The 17,229-nt window shown below is 41.1% G+C and overlaps 2 protein-coding genes across 5 annotated transcripts in view; one reads left to right on the top strand and one right to left on the bottom strand.

Annotated features, from left to right (window-relative positions):
• Positions 1-9,777, bottom strand: part of CBX5 (chromobox 5) — a 28,206-nt gene extending 18,429 nt beyond the window's left edge. The window contains exon 1 of the mRNA XM_046670697.1: positions 9,623-9,777. The gene's annotated coding sequence lies outside the window, so the exon portion shown is untranslated. The remainder of the gene's footprint in view (positions 1-9,622) is intronic.
• A 533-nt stretch (positions 9,778-10,310) lies between these two features.
• HNRNPA1 (heterogeneous nuclear ribonucleoprotein A1) lies at positions 10,311-16,789 on the top strand. Of its 4 annotated transcripts, XR_006890950.1 has the most exons (12): positions 10,395-10,440; positions 10,984-11,100; positions 11,393-11,539; positions 11,630-11,840; positions 11,939-12,031; positions 12,118-12,210; positions 12,493-12,567; positions 12,770-12,928; positions 13,485-13,640; positions 13,861-13,926; positions 16,333-16,411; positions 16,647-16,789. XR_006890950.1 is itself a non-coding variant. In XM_046677955.1 (11 exons), the coding sequence occupies exons 1-10, from the start codon at positions 10,426-10,428 to the stop codon at positions 13,914-13,916; spliced, it is 1,122 nt and encodes a 373-aa protein (XP_046533911.1). In that variant the 5' UTR covers positions 10,311-10,425; the 3' UTR covers positions 13,917-13,926; positions 14,157-14,866. The 4 variants fall into 4 exon arrangements, 3 of the variants coding, with proteins under 3 accessions (XP_046533911.1, XP_046533925.1, XP_046533932.1); XM_046677955.1 differs by lacking the exons at positions 16,333-16,411; positions 16,647-16,789 and adding an exon at positions 14,157-14,866 and having other exon boundaries at positions 10,311-10,440; XM_046677969.1 differs by lacking the exons at positions 16,333-16,411; positions 16,647-16,789 and having other exon boundaries at positions 13,861-13,927.
• Positions 16,790-17,229: the final 440 nt, after the last annotated feature.

The following is a 17,229-nucleotide window of genomic DNA, read 5'->3' as shown; positions in this document are numbered from 1 at the left end:
AAGTTCTGACCACCATTAAAAAATATAAATGAATGTGTACCACAGCCATTCTCAGAACTGCTGGAAGTTCAAAGTCTGCTTCACTGGTATATTTAGCAGTAACACACAAGTTCTTGTTATCTCATCACCAGATCACAATCCTACAAAATAATCTTACATGGGATTTGTTTTTTTTCATTTATTAAAAAATCTACTGAATTTCTTCTCTCTGGTATCAGTCTCCTTTAAATTTAGTCAGGGCACAACTAAACCCTTACTGGGCATGAGGTCAGATATCCAATTGTTCCAAGATTTATGAGAAAGTACAATTTGGCACCACCGTGGGCAAATGTCTTCCAGATGGCGCTTTCCAACAACTCTATCCTTGGAATGTACTGAACTCATCGCAGGCACCACAGTTTCAGGTGGGTGTTAATCTCACACCCACTCCTCTCTTAATTAAATGTGACGAAGCATAACTAGTAGATCCTGTCATCTTTCATGAAGAACCTGGCAACTTCACCATAAATAAATCTTAAGAAAAATGGGTAATAGCAATGTCTGAGTAGATTACCATGAATCACAGATTTTTACATATCACTTTGGCAGAGTATGTTCACAAAATATGGAAGGATTAAAAGAGAACTAAAGTGTCCACCCCCAAATAAAATTATGGTCATAAAGCATTTTTCAAACAGCCATAAAATTAAGACTCGGTGCTTACTCTGGCATCATCTAGTTTGTACAGATTTTGGACACCAGCAGCTTAAGGGTTACAAAAGCCCCTTCAGATCATTTCAACAATCCTGTTTTAAGGAAGAGCTACTACTATGCCAGACAATTTATGTTTTCTCATAGTCTTTGTTTAACGAAGACATTCAAGAGACATAAAAATTAATTTACATAACCATAAACATCTCTAATTTAACTGTTGAGATGGTATTAGAATTCAAATCAATATGCTAAAATCTAATTAATACAAGCTAACAGAAAAGGAGTTTTTATATAATTAGAATAAGGAAGATATTTCAGACTGCAAAACTTCAGAGAGTCAAAGAGAGCATTCCTCCAACATATGGCATAATTTTGTGCTCTGCCATTACCTTGGTGTATCTGCAACATGAATTATATTGAAGTCATAGCCTACAATTTAGATAAATAAAATCAAGCCGGTATTGAACTTTTCCCATCCTGTACAACGGTATCCTTGGCAGCTCCTTGGCCATCTATTACTATCCTGACCAATTTCTCTCTGTGGCAATTTAAAAGCTGTAAAAAAATACATAATGGGTGATGACAGGAGAAACAAACCCACGCCAGAAATTATTGAACCTTGTAGGTCTTTGCAAGTGTCTCTATTGACATTTAAGTGTGAGTTACTATGCCACAATATCATAAACGTGTGCTCTACACTTCAGATATATTGATAGTTAAATGCAAAAAAAGGCCACCATCAGATAAACAGCTAAAGGGATGGCCAATTTCAGACCACCCAGCTCTTCCACTAAGCGTTCTGACGTGTTACTTAAGCCAAATAAGATGTTTCTGATTCTCTCTTTGTCCAGTTTCCAACTATAATCCCAACTCAAATTCTATGCCAAAGGGATGATTAATATAGTAATTCTTATCCTTGCTCTAAAATTGTTTGGTTGGTTATGGGATATTTATCAAGGGCCTAGTAAGTGTCAAGCATGGCATGGGCTCTGAATATAGCCCAGTCTTCAATTTAAGGGCTGAGGATTTAACAGTTCCTCCTTGGTTAAGTCAGCACTGGTCTGACCTGTCTCCAAAGGTTGTTACAAAAAAGCTACAAAATGGGTAACTTGTTAACAGTGGCAAGATCTGGACTAAGAACAAGGAGATGTGGGTCCTATCCCAACTAGATCACTGAAAGGTCAAATTGCACAGTTCACTTAACCTTAAGGGTGTTAGTTATTTGCCCTACTCATCTCATAGGTCTGATGTGGGGGAAAAAAACTAGAAAATGTTTTAAAAAATGTAAAGCAAACAGAAGTTAAATGTCTCATAGGAGATGAAGTTAAAAATAATGAATGCATTGGTAAGTGTTCCTTTCTCTTCTATTTTTTTGAAAGTCTGTGTAGAACTGATATTGTATCTTCCTTAAGTTTGGCAAAATTCACCAGTGAAGCCATCTGGGCCTGGAGTTTCTTTGTGGGAAGGTTTTCAACTACAAATTCCATTTCCTTAGTAGATACAGGACTAGTGAGACCATATTTTTTCTGAAGTGAGCTTTGCTAGTTTGTCTTTCAAGAAAGTGATTCATTTCATCTAAGACACTGACTGTACTGTCATATTTGTTTATGATATTCCTTTACTACCTTTTTAACGTCTGTAGAATCAGCAGTGATATCCCTTCTCTTATTCTTGAAATTAGTATCTTCTTTGCCTCAATCAGACTTGCCTGGTTTACCAATTTTATAGCCCTTCTCAAAAAATCAACTTTCAGTTTCATTGATTTTCTCTACTGTTTTATTTTATACTTCATCAACTACTAATACTTTTATCTTTACTATTTCCTTTCTTTGGGTTTAATTCGCTCTTCTTTTTCTAAGTTCTTAAGATAGAAATATAGGTCACTAACTTTAGACTTTTCTGCCTTTTTTTTTTTTGGAAGAAGATTAGCCCTGAGCTAACATTTGCGGCCAATCCTCCTCTTTTTTCCTGAGGAAGACTGGCCCTGAGCTAACATCTGTGCCCATCTTCCTCTACTTTCTATGGGGAACACGTGCCACAGCATGGTTTGACAAGCAGTGCCTAGGTCCACACCCAGGATCTGAACCGGCAAACCCCCAGCCACTGAAGCGGAACATGGGAACTTAACCACTGCACCACCAGGCCGGCCTCAAGATCTCTCTGCTTTTTTTTTTTCCAGGGAAAGATTCACCCTGAGCTAACATCTGTTGCCAATCTTCCTCTTTTTTTTTTCCTTCCCTCCCCAAAGCCCCAATACGTAGCCGTATATCCTAGTTATAAGTCATCCTAGTTCTTCTATGTGAGCCGCTGCCACAGCATGGCAAGTGACAGACAGGTGGTGTCGTTCTGTGACCTAGAAGTGAACCTGGGCCATGGAAGTGTAAGCACCAAACTTTAACCACTAGGCTACCAGGGCTGGCTCCTTTCTGTGCTTCAAATTGAAGCATTTAATACTATAAACTTCCCTCTAAGCACTGCCTTAGTTACATTCTACAAATTTTGATCTGTCATGTTATCATTTTTATCCAGTTCAAAATATTTTCTGATTTTCTTTGTGATCTCTTCTTTGATCCATGGGTTACTTAGAAGTGTGTTGTTTATTATAATTATAGATGTATATATTTCAGTTCTATTGTCTTTCTTCCATGTATTTTGAAGCTTTATTAGTTGTTGTGTAAAAGTTAGGATTGTGTGTCCTCTTTTTTTTTTTTTTAAAGATTTTATTTTTCCTTTTTCTCCCCAAAGCCCCCTAGTACATAGTTGTATATTTTTAGTTGTGGGTCCTTCTAGTTGTGGCATTGGGACGCTGCCTCAGCATGGCCTGAGTGGTGCCATGTCCACGCCCAGGATCCGAACCTGTGAAACCTTGGGCTGCTGAAGCAGAGGGCACAAACTTAACCACTCGGCCACAGGCCTGGCCCCATAGGATTGTGTGTCCTCTTGATGAATTGATCCCTTTATCATCTAACCTGCTGTTAAGCTATTTGCCCTACCTACTTCACATCTATTATGGAAAAAGAACAGGAAAACACTTTGGAAAATATACAGAAAACAGAAGGTAAAATATTTGATGACAGAGGAAGTTAAAAATAACTTTAATGAATTTTCTGAACTATCTGTAAGTTTTATCTATGCTTGTCTCCAACTACTCATATAAACAAGGTTTGCCTATGTTTTATCAGATCCTTAAATATACTTTACTGTTGTGAAATACCGAACAAATTAGCAGTATATTAGCCTCTACAACTCGCTGTGAGGTAAGTGAGTCTTACAGATATAGGGTTGAGAAACAAGGCACATGGAGTTCAAGGATTTGCCTCAAAAACTAAACTTAAGATAGATTTCCCAGCCTGTTGGTTGACCTCTTTTGCACAGGGCATTTTCTTCCGACATAATTATGCCCACTGGCTCAGATATGAGCTTGCTTTCTTCTAAGAAATGTAGATTATGATCAGAGAAATACTTGAATTCAATTTAGTTCCTCCTCTCCATGGAAGAAATAAATAATGAGCTATAAAACTCGATCTTGAAATAGTCCTTTCAACAACACCATCTCAACCCCATGCTTTCTAGTGTCCTTCCTAGCAATGAAGCACAAGAGAACAGGCACTCCGTAAGTCTGAAGCACAAAACTGCGTGTGAAGATGAAACTAGGTCCATGTCCTAGTTTAAGGTAGAAAAATCCATCAGTGTTTAATTTTGACAAACTACTCTTACTAGAAAGGAAATCCAAACTACACAGTCCACAGTCTCATCAGGATGAGAGTGAGAAACGGCCCAGCTAGTCCACTATACTCTTTGTAGACAATTATACACAATTAACAAGTACAGGTTTGTCCTCCTGTGTTAATACCCCAAGGAGCTGACAACCAGCCAACAACTCAGTCTTCCGTCCTCAAGCCCTAGGTGAGACCATCACAGAACTCCACTGGCCCAAAATACTACAATGAGTTCCTAATCTGCATGTAGAATTACTGACTTCATAAATAAACTCCAAGACAATTTGGGAGTCATTTCATAAAAGTCTTAGGCCTAGACGGCTATCAGCTATCATCCATCCCATTCCTTTTGTATAAGATGAAGAAACTAAGGACCAAGGAGGTCAGATGGCTCACCCAAGGTTATATCACTAGTTAATCACAGAAGTGGGAAGAGAACTCAGGTTCCCTGAACGTTTTTGTTTTTCATTTGCCTCTCATTTTTAAAAATAACCTTTTCTTTTTTGAATTAAGTAAAACATTTTTGGATAGGGGTTAGAGAACCAAAGTGTAGTGGTCTGAATGATGCCCTCCTCCCAGAAATCCATGTCCTAAACCCTCAAACCTATGAATATTCCTTATATGGCAAAAGATGTAAAAGAAGAAATTTATCCTGGATTATCCAGGTGGACCTTAAATCCATCACATATATCCTTATAAGAGCGGAAGAAGGAGTTTTGGGACAGATATACAGAGGAGGAGACAATGTGAAGACAGAGCAGGAAGAGATGAGGCCACAAGCCAAGGAATGCTGACAACGACAAGGAGCTGGAAGAAGCAAGAAAAAGACTCCCTTAGGGCCTCCAAAGGAGGCTCAACAACTTGATGGCAGACTTCTAGCCTCCACAACTGGAAGAAAATAAATTCCTATTGTTTGAAGCCACCAAGTTTGTGGTAATTTGTTGTAGCAGTCACGAGAAACTAGTACATAGAGGATATCTAATTTCAAAAATCATAAACTAGACACACATAAAACCAATTACTAATCTAAAAAGAACCGTGCTTCAAGTGACCCAAAGAATGCTTAAAACCTTTAGTCCCTCATTTCAAGGGGTAAACTGAGGCAATCACAGGATGCAATGTACCCAAAAAGATATTGGCAGATCTGAGAAGACAAACTCAGAAAGGTCTAATATTTACATAGCTGCTAAGAAGAACAGTGTAGGTTTTCCCCCAAACATGCTAGCTGGTAGCTCCTGGACAGACTAAACATAGGCAACAGTTGTCACTGTGGGTGTTCTGCCAACACAAGTGTAAAGTTGTCATCAGAAATGAATATGTGGCTTCGAGTGCTTACAGAAATCCAACAAATCTGCGTCTTGGACTCTGCACAAGCCAGCTCTTCTCAGAATGACCTGGACTCCTTCCCATTAGTACAATGATCAGCTAAAGCTATCCTCTATAAGGAGGGAAGGAAAATCAAAGTTTATGTCAGGGAAAAAAAGATAATTGCCCAGAGTCCAAGTTCATGAATAACAATGTGTAAATAGCAGCCATACAAGTGATACCTTGCACTGTAATTTATTACATTTAAAATCCATATCCACAGCACAGAGCTTTAGGCCCAATTTCACATAAGGTGAACAGAAATAAAAATAGACCAAGTAAAAGAACAAAGAAGGACAAGAAATGCTTTACCAGGGGTTGTTAAATGGGCTATTCCAGTAAGACATTTAAACCATGCTATGTGCTTAAATAAAATACCTCAATAAAAAGCAAAAACTACTAGTCTTTGTCAGAAAGCTTTGTACTCTGGTACCTTTCTCTCTTTTCTAGAGCTACTGTCAAAGGCTCTGAAAATCACCAGAACTTTCCTAAACATAATAAAAATCCAGTCAGTTCAGAGATATGTTCTTTCTCTTTCCCCAACCACCATCCTGGTTACCTTGATGGCAGACTTCTAGCCTCCACAATTGCAAGAAAATAAATTCCTATTGTTTGAAGCCACCATGTTTGTGGTAATTTGATAGAAGCTTTCTATGTATTGGTTTTCAGACAGACCAGTGAAGATGCATTATTTTCCATTTTAGTGAACAATGTCCTTTTCTGGTTTGGTTGCAATAGCATGCCTCGAAGTTCTAAGCACAAGTGTCCAAAATTTAATTTATTCAATACAAACTCAACATTTTGTCTTGTTAATGGAGTGGTACAAGTTAACAACCAAACCTGGTTCTCCAAAGGCAAGAAATAAATCTAAAGTCAGGATTTTCAATGTGATCATCTCAGAATTTCAATGAAAAATTATCCACTAAAATTTCCCCACCAGAGAGAAATGTTCATCAGACCTATTACTACGACACTGAAAGAAAATTCACAATAAAACAAGCACTTTTTCCTTGTACACTACAGTAAACCAAGAAGTCTATGTTCAAATCCTGAAATCTTTCAAATTAAAATATATCATTAAAAACATCAAATAAGGGGTAATTGAGTAATTTGTTTACAAATACAAGTTGCTGGGGCTAGAGATGAGAAGAACTGACTCAGAGAGTAATTTAACATGGCATGATTTGGTTACCTATTCTTCAGATCAGTTATTTTTCTTTTTCCCCTAAACTGTGGGTCTGTACACAGCTGTGAAATCATTTCAGCAGAAACTGATCTGTGTTTTTAAGAAAATGAAATAGTGTCCTGCAGATGAGAAAATATCAGAGTGCTTTGCACATTTATACTTATACCATATTTGTATAGTATATACATTGTTTCAATGTGTATACAGGATCAGCGTAAAATGTATTTCTTGCTGAGGGTCAAGGTCAAAAAAATTTGAGATGCTGAACCAAAAGAATTCCAGTAAAGAGGCTTAAATCAGCTGAAAACATTAAGAAGTATCTGAAGCAAAGTCTACCTTCTTCAAAAAGATATTTGCCATTATTTTAGGAAGCCAAATGAACACAAGATGCAATCAATCATGTTTAAATTGCAAGGAAAGGTAAAAATCTTAATGGAATTTCCCTTTTATCCAATGGAACAATTATTACTCTCTATCTGAAGAGATAATCATTAGGATTTAGTGATCCATTTACGACAGGCCACTTCTTAAACATAAACACTTCAACCATCTTCTTCCTCTATCTAATTTCCAACTAGTAAAATAAAAGATTTTGACAAGATAATCGACTCTAGTGTCTCTCATTTTAGGTCAATGATTTTCAACTGGGGGAGATTTTGTGGGTGCATGTGCGCACCCCCCCCCCCCCACCCCAGGACATCTGGCAATGCCTGGAGACATTCTGATTGTCGTAAGTCGGGGGGTGGGAGGGTGAAATGTATTTATCTGGCTCAAAATGTCAATAGTGCTGAGGTTGAGAAACCTTGCAGCACATCAAGATTGTATTCCTTTCAAACCTAAGCAAATTAGGGACAAATACCTTAACCTGTGTCACTTTAGTTGCTCTTATAAGGTAAGCAGCTGCATTATTAGCCTACCTACAAATAGTTTCTAACCAAATGTGAAATAGGTTTGTCCTTTGCAAGCACCAGAGAACATGGAAATCTCTCCTCTGTTCATTACAAGCTCAACTAAAATCATCTTCCTTTTGTACAATGTCAGAAAGGTCTCCTATAAGTCTCCTTAGTATGTAGTTGAACTTATTACACTATTCAAAAATTTTTCCCTTGACCCTAAATAAGTCAACAATAGAGAAGTATAGACTCTAAAACAGCCAATACATAATAAAAATTCCTGTATTTTATGAAGACATCTTGGAATAAGCAGAATGGACATTACCAATAGGAGACGGACTGCATGTAAAACAAACACTTTGAAGGAAACCTAATCAAAAGGCAAAGACTAATTCCCCAACACCCTAACGTATCATCACTCTCCTTAACCAACTTTCTTATTATCCAAATTCAGACATCCTCAAAGAACAGCAGAAAGAAGGGCTTAGAGACTCTTTAACGATGTAAAGAGAGAAACATACTAAGGGTTGAAAAGTTCTTCAAAGAGACTAAGATAAAAGGCATTGGAGAGACGGGGAAATTCTTGTAAAGTGCTTAGCCTGATGCCTAGCAGGTACTAGGCAAGCAAAAAAAAAAAAGTTACCTTTTTAAATTAACATTTTTATAACAAGAATCACCTTAATTCTTAAAAGGAAAAAGAGTACTCTTTCGAGGTGTAAGGAGAAAAAGGGTGGTAACAAGTACGTGATAATGACTGGAAACAAGAACCGACTTTCTAACTTAATTGTAGTCACGAATTAGCATTATTCCTGAAAGGATTTTTGCATTACAGACCCCACCTTTTTCCCTAGAGGTAACATCCTCGGGTCTGTAGCTTTCCAAAACTTTTTCTATAGATTTACAAATATCTATTTGTCCGTGGAAATATGCATCATTATGATGTAGATTTTTTTCGGGCGCCTTTCCACGGGAGTACATACAGATTTATCCCATTCGTTCTAACATTTCAAGTCAGTCTTCCTAAAGAAGCGAGTTCTTAAAGTCAAAAGACCTCTCTTGCTTCCCGTAAAATCTAAAAAGTAGTGGACGGTGGGAAGCACCGACGTGGGAAAACAATGCCGAACTCGAGGCAGACAGGAGCAAACTTAGAGCTTCCGGACCCGGGAGGTCTGGGGATGGAGGCCGACGGGCTTTGTTAGAGAAGTCATGGTGGAGAAAACACCCACCCCGACGCGCCATCACGGGCATTGAACCCCCTTCCCTCAACCCCAAATCTAAGACCTCCCTCTTCTGGAGAGCTGATTGGACGGCCTGCCCGAGCGCCTTCCGGAGGCTGCCCGCCTACTGGCTCCAAACCGGGTCCATCCATTAACCCGCCCGACTCTCGCGTTCCCCATTGGAGACACACCGCGGCCTCTAGGAGGAGCCCAACCTACCGCGCGCTGCGTGCTCATTGGCTCGGAGAGACGCTGCTCAGGAGGGGAAAACCCGCCTCCCACATTCCGCCGGCCCAAGGACCGAGCAGAAGGCAGCTAAAGGCAGACCCAATTGGCCTATACACTCGCCAGTCAAACTCCTCGGCTGCAAAGCTCCACAGAACCTACGGGGATAAAACATCCCGCCCCTGTCCTTCTATTGGCTGCCCGGACCCACCGCTCCCCTTTCACTGGCCCCCACCTCGCGGTCCATTCATTTCACACAATAACGGGCCCAACTGGAGTCGGTTCAAGACCTCGTATGGGTAGGCAAGGCTGTCAGCCACTTACCCGGGATAGAGACCGATCACTCACGCAAACGTCTTCCCTGTTCGTCTGTGGTGAAGCCGGACCACAAGCCACTGCTGCCGCCACCTTCTGCGCAACGCCAACCGCCCGCCAAAACGGATCCTTCCCTGCGCCTGCGCGACCAATCCTGGAACCGGACCCTTTCTCCGCCCATTACGCCTGCGCAAAACGGGGCACAACTCCCGCCACTACGCAGGCGCTGTAGGTTCGCCGCCGTCTCCCGCCCGCCATTTCACGTGTTCCAAGCGCCAGGCGGAACTTCTTAATGCGTCTGCGTAAACTCGCCATTTTACTACACATGCGCTCACCAGGCGGTCTTCGTGGAAAAAAAAAAAAAAGTCACCCGCTAACTACCTTTTTAATACATAGTATTAATCATGCTTTGCTAAGAGGGCTGAATATAATATCCGGGGCGTGGAAGATTAAAGTTATTTAAATAGCCAAAGTACATTCAAATATGAAAGATTAACTGGCTAGCCAATCAGCCTGGTTAAGAATAATATTACTCGGGAACCAATGGCCCCCCAAGGGGTGGAGACTGCGTAGAACGCCCAAACGGATGACGTTAGACAGCAGTGCGGAACCGCACACCAATAGTAGGAGGAAGCTGTTTCAAATATCCAATCAGAGCTGCCCAGGGGCGGAGTCTACCAATGCCGAAAGCGAGGAGGCGGGATAAAAAAGCGAGGCCGAAGGTAGGCTGGCAGATACGTTCGTTAGGTTACTCCTTTCTGCCCGTGGACGCCGCCGAGTAAGCATCGTTAGTCTCCCCTCCCACTGCAGTCATGTCTAAGTCAGAGGTGAGTAGGACGCTCTCTCCAACTTCAGTTTTTTCCTCGCCCCTCCCGGAGTTCGGTAGGACGCGGCCTGGTTTGGCTGCTTGCACCAGCCCATTCGGCAGCTCTTCTGTCGCTGCCAGGGCCTACCCCTCCCAAAGTTCAGGTCGCCATTTTGTCCTCGTCGTCGCCATGAGGCCGCTGTCTTGCCCTTAGTTATCACGCCGGGCTCTTTCCTCCTGGCAAAACGCTTAGGCACATTCAATGTATTTTTCACCTTGTCTCGGTGGGCAAGTTCCTTAAAGAGTAGCTACGGTTGCTTACTGGCACGTACCCCGCCCGCCGGGTCCTTTTGTTGCGCGTGCGTCGGAGGGAGAGTGGGGACGCATGCGCTCGCGGCTCCCCAGCCCTTGGCCTAACGCCTGCCCTAGTGCGGGGAAGCACGTGGCCCGCTGCGGCCCCAAGGAACAATAAGTGCTGCGTACGTCGTTGTGTAGTTTTGCTTCTCCTAACCGGAAGATGGTTTGTGTTACAGCCCTACTTAACGCTTTTATTTCCTACTCCTAGTCTCCCAAAGAGCCCGAACAGCTGCGGAAGCTCTTCATCGGAGGTTTGAGCTTTGAAACAACCGATGAGAGTCTCAGGAGCCATTTTGAGCAATGGGGAACGCTCACGGACTGTGTGGTAAGGCTCGGAAGACACAAAAGGCAGTAGAACCTAGTTGATTTCCTTGGCTTATCTTGCTGGAGTTCCTGTCTGAATGCTTGTGAAGGTTGACAGGATTTGAGTTGGAAACAACTTGGCAAGGGAAGGTGTGGCCTTGTTAACTTGTTAAAAAGCTTCCTCTTAATGGGTTTACCCTAGATGGGTAGAGGGAAACTGAAGAGCTTTGTGTAGTTTCTTTTTACGTTGGTCAGGTTAGAAATGACAATGGCTTCTGGGATCTCAGTGTGTATTAAATGATTTAACGCCTCAGGTAATGAGAGATCCAAACACCAAGCGCTCCAGAGGCTTTGGCTTTGTCACGTACGCCACTGTGGAGGAGGTGGATGCAGCTATGAATGCAAGGCCACACAAGGTGGATGGACGAGTTGTGGAACCAAAGAGGGCCGTCTCAAGAGAAGTGAGTGGGTTTTTTTCCCCTTCCCTAAATATTGATGTGGGGATAGAGTTCGCTAATACAATACAACTTAATTGGATTTTCTCCTGTTAGGATTCTCAAAGACCTGGTGCCCACTTAACTGTGAAAAAGATTTTTGTTGGTGGCATTAAAGAAGATACTGAAGAACATCACCTAAGAGATTACTTTGAACAATATGGGAAAATTGAAGTGATTGAAATCATGACTGACAGAGGCAGTGGCAAGAAGAGAGGATTTGCTTTTGTAACTTTTGATGACCACGACTCCGTAGACAAGATTGTTAGTAAGTATCAGATGACTGGGATTTATTTGCTAATGGTTCTGAAGTCTATGTTCTCTAAAGCCTGAGATCATGTTCTCTTTATCTTTGAAATTTTTTAGTTCAGAAATACCATACTGTGAATGGCCACAACTGTGAAGTAAGGAAAGCCCTATCTAAGCAAGAGATGGCTAGTGCTTCATCCAGCCAAAGAGGTAGGTTTGTTGCTTAATTAAATCTTACAGGTTACTTTGAGTAATTCCAACCCGCGTTGCTTAACACTTAACTTTTATGTCTTAAGGTCGAAGTGGTTCTGGAAATTTTGGCGGTGGTCGTGGAGGTGGTTTTGGTGGGAATGACAACTTTGGTCGCGGAGGAAACTTCAGTGGTCGAGGTACGTATGGTTAATAGTTTACTAAGAATTAATAGTAAGCCTGTAGTTTAGTTACCCCCAGATAACTTAATCCTTTTTGCAACCTGTGGTAGATGGAACTACTGGCCCACATTTTATCCAAATGTACTGCTGGTTTCTCACTATCCAGAAGTTAAAATTTGGGGTATGGGAATCAGTTTGCAGTACAGGGAGTGCTTCCTAAAATTTAAGACTTAGAAGACTGATTTGTGTGTGCAATGCATATACTTGAGACATGGTTTATAAAACTCTTCTTTCTTTCAGGTGGCTTTGGTGGCAGCCGTGGTGGTGGAGGATATGGTGGCAGTGGGGATGGCTATAATGGATTTGGTAATGATGGTAAGTTCTTTTCAAGGAATACACAGGTGAAAAATTTCTTGGCAACCTTTAGAATAGGTTAGTAGAGACTAAAATTCTAGTGCATGACGAGCTCAATTCTGACCGTAACAGCATGCTGTGAGCGGGCTTTTAGCCATTACGCTTGCGCAGATTTTGACTGTTGAATACTTTTGTCTTATTGAGAAGAATTGTATTCTTGTAGGTGGTTATGGAGGAGGCGGCCCTGGTTACTCTGGAGGAAGCAGAGGCTATGGAAGTGGTGGACAGGGTTATGGAAACCAGGGCAGTGGCTATGGCGGGAGTGGCAGCTATGACAGCTATAACAACGGAGGAGGCGGAGGCGGCTTTGGCGGTGGTAGTGGTAGGTATCGAGTGATCTGAGTACTTGGTGCAGTAGCTAGATTAGTCTCTTAGAATTGATGCTCGTGTGGGGATTTGGTGCTCTTACAGCATTACATGGTGCACTGCATGGTATCCATTTTTAATGGGCTTGCTAATGCTACCTCCTAGCTTTAAGCTGGGGCCGCCTCACTCCCAAATAGATGGATAAGTGGATAGTGGCATCTTCGATTAGAATTAGATTAGCTTCTGGCAGGATTTAGTATCTTAACTCCTTTGGCACCTTAGGCACTTAGTTGATGTATCCAGCCTGTGTTTGCAGTGTCCCTGAATGGGTAAAGGCCTTAAAGGCTAGAGAGTTTTTGGTAAATTTGATGTTGGGCAAATTTTTACACTACTGGATTATTCAACTGAATGCCTTGCCCACAAAGGATGAAATAGAAAGATAATAATTGGAGCCACCAGAGTTTGGGAGGAAGGCAGGCAGATCATCCATCTTTTTTCTATCTGAATACTAAATAGCATGCAGAACTATCATCTGCCCCAAGTAACAGATGAGGCCCTCTTTCCATTCCTAGGAAGCAATTTTGGAGGTGGCGGAAGCTACAATGATTTTGGAAATTACAACAATCAATCTTCAAATTTTGGACCCATGAAAGGAGGAAATTTTGGAGGCAGAAGCTCTGGCCCCTATGGTGGTGGAGGCCAATACTTTGCCAAACCACGAAACCAAGGTATGGTATATGTGTAATATTGATAGGAATACATTAAATCTTTAGGTGATTTATGTGTAGACAATAAAAACCTAACAATTTAAAGTCTTCAGAAAACTTGAGTGACTGGTAACTTGTAGTCAAATTGGAAAAAAATCATGTGAGTTCAAACTCTTGAATTTTAGTTTTATTGCCCCGATTATAAAAACATTACTATTAAAGGAACACATTTTATTATTAGGTGGCTATGGCGGTTCCAGCAGCAGCAGTAGCTATGGCAGTGGCAGAAGGTTTTAATTACTGCCAGGTAAGTATGCACCTTTTTGTGTTTTGACTTAATTTTTATAATTTGATGAACCCAGTAACCCTAATGTAGCTGAGCAGTACAACATAGTTAACATTAATTGCAGTAAAATTGTGGATCTTAAGTTAATATTCAGATCAGCAAAATTTGTGGGAAACAAAACTTGCTATTGGATTGTAGCCTTGAGTCTTAATATGTTTAGATTAACAACTTTATTCCATATTGTTCAACAGGAAACAAAGCTTAGCAGGAGAGGAGAGCCAGAGAAGTGACAGGGAAGCTACAGGTTACAACAGATTTGTGAACTCAGCCAAGCACAGTGGTGGCAGGGCCTAGCTGCTACAAAGAAGACATGTTTTAGACAATACTCATGTGTATGGGCAAAAAACTCCAGGACTGTATTTGTGACTAATTGTATAACAGGTTATTTTAGTTTCTGTTCTGTGGAAAGTGTAAAGCATTCCAACAAAGGGTTTTAATGTAGATTTTTTTTTTTTTTTTTTTGCACCCATGCTGTTGATTGCTAAATGTAATAGTCTGATCATGACGCTGAATAAATGTGTCTTTTTTAAATGTGCTGTGTAAAGTTAGTCTACTCTGAAGCCATCTTGGTAAACTATCCCAACAGTGTGAAGTTAGAATTCCTTCAGGGTGATGCCAGGTTCCATTCGAAATTTATTTATAACCTGCTTGGGCACAGAAGCCATTGTCTTCAGAAACCTTGGTGTAGTTGAACTGACAGTTACTGTGTTGTGACCTGGAGTTCACTGTTAAAAGGGTCACCCAAGCAAAGTCATGGAGTTCATTTGGTTATTAATATGATTGTTGGCACATCCTATGCAATATATCTAAATTGAATTATGGTATCAGATAAAGTTATAGATGGGAATGAAGCTTGTGTATCATCCATTATCATGTGTAATCAATAAACGATTTAATAATACTTCTTGAATGGAATGACAACTGTATGGATTTGGGACTGGCAGAGCTTTGGACTTTCCCTGCCCACTACCCCTGATCATGTTGACTGCTTCTATCACAATTCAAGTTCAAAACTCTGCCAGAGAATAGAAACCAGCTGCTGGCTAATGCCACCCATAAATCCACAGATTAGAAGCGTTTGGGAGACCTTTTTAAACTGGCCAGCACCAGTAAGAGTATCTTACTCTTAACACGGAAACAGGCTTACATTAAAGGAAAACTGCAGTTTTTATTTTGTTGTGGTTGGGTGGGTCTTTGGAGGTTTGTAGATTAACCACATTAGTTACCTATTTGGAAATTAAAATTATTGGAGATGGTAAGGAACCACATTATATACTTCAATGTTAACTGCAGCTTTCCTTTAAATATGACACAAGATAACACGACCATCCTAAAATGTTAATTGTATAGAAAATGATTTCTAAACCTTTTAATAGTTAATATCCAATCATTGTTATTTGTACATAGGTTCTTTTGAGCCTTCCCTTTGGTACCCTCAATTTCAGTAACAATGTACCTAGCAGCATAGAGATTTTGTTTATCACTAGGACTGTGTATTCCATCCCATGGTGTGTTACTTGGAAGTTTGGGGAGGAGGGTGGGTGAAGGTGGGTGGGAGGTGGAGGAGGGTGGGAAAGCATGGGTGATAGTGCCATGGGTTTGATATTGGCTGAGTTTGCAATGGCAGGTGGAACCTTAACTATTGAGGGAGTTTGCAGATACCTCAGGATTCGTGACAATGCCTTTAAAGATCCAGGAGAGATGTTCAGCTACTAGGAACTGCTAGCAAGTATAGCGCGAATGGCTCCGAGCTCAGACACTCTACAGCTGAGAGTAGACACTTGTGGTATGTGGAGTACAGATAAGCCAGGGGCAGGCCACGCACGCTCCATGAAAGCTAGGAGGGAGTGAAGTTTCAGGACCATCGCAAGGAAGGAGGCAGACGAGAGTAAGGCACACCTGACTCTTAGGACTAGCAGTCAGAACCAGGAGGAAAGGTTTTATTGCTATGCTGGTAGGTAAGAACAGATTTTACTTACATCCATATAGCTATCTATAATCCAGCTTTCTGTTATGTTTTCCTTAATATATTGAGCCAAAACTAGTCCAGTTAAGCTGAACTTGGTTTTTCTGGAGATGAATTGTTTTAAATTGACACCCTTGTCTTGGTGGCTCCCAATTGAAGGAAGTGAGCACTTCAATTATTTCTACTGTGATAGTAGTGCCTTTTTGCCCTTTAATTTTGATTTATTTCTTACCTTCCTTTGACCCATTTCCTTAAAACAATGGCTCAAAGTAATGCATTAGAATCTTCCCCAAAATGGTGGTGGGAGGGTGGGTGGACCATTAATGGGGGTGGGGGGTTTAGCCTGAAATGGGACTTGGTCTTAGAGAAAAGCTGGTACTAAAGGTTGTTTACTTTTCTAGGGAGGAGTCTGCCACTACAGGCTTATCAGCTCTCTTTTAAAAAAACAGAAACTCATCTGTCCAAGTTCATGGCTAAAAGGTAAGTTTTTATGAAGTAATGGTCTGCAAGAGTGCTTGGTATTGCCCAAGTAAAGAGAATAACAAACTGCCTCAGAACCAAAAAACATGGGATCTCATAATCTGGTCTTAATGGAAGACTGTAGCCAGCAAAACCAGTTATTAAAGCAGCTGGGTTCCCAGTAAAGGGAATGGATGTGATTGTAGAAGCTTCACTTGCTTGTGTAAATACTTCATAGACTTTTTTCTTTTTGCAGGAACATCCTTATGAGGACAACCTTTATCTGAGCCACTGCACTTCGTTTTCACTGCCATGCAGTTGTCGTTAGCTGCTCTGCAGCTTGAGTTAATCATTCAATTTTGTGAATGGGCTTTTTAAATAAAATGCTTTTTAACTTGTTTTTTTCTTGTGCTGTTTGTGATACTTGTGCTAAATAACTCGATACTGTGTTTTTTGCCATTTCAAGTTTGAGAGTGGGAAATAGAGGAGTTAATGACATACCAGGTGTCTAGTAAACCAGAATAATTGAGTCAAAATCCCTCCCCTTCACGCCTTACCAGTGCTTCCCTGGATCCTTTTAAATTTAAAGGAGCAAGCTGTTATGTAAGTGTATAGTCACTGCATCTTGAAGCTAGCAGTTTAAAGAAGAGTGGAACAATATCAATGCTTTAAACCAAAGCACAAGTTGAAATTGTAAATAGGAAGAGGGCTGGCCTCGTGGCCAAGTGGTCAAGTTCGCGCGCTCTGCAGCAGGCTGCCCAGTGTTTCATTGGTTTGAATCCTGGGTGTGGACATGGCACTGCTCATCCAACCACACTGAGGCAGCGTCCCACATGCCA

This window comes from Equus quagga, chromosome 1 (assembly GCF_021613505.1).
Source record: "Equus quagga isolate Etosha38 chromosome 1, UCLA_HA_Equagga_1.0, whole genome shotgun sequence".
Lineage (NCBI taxonomy): Eukaryota > Metazoa > Chordata > Mammalia > Perissodactyla > Equidae > Equus > Equus quagga.
This window is presented reverse-complemented; position numbering and strand designations above follow the sequence as displayed.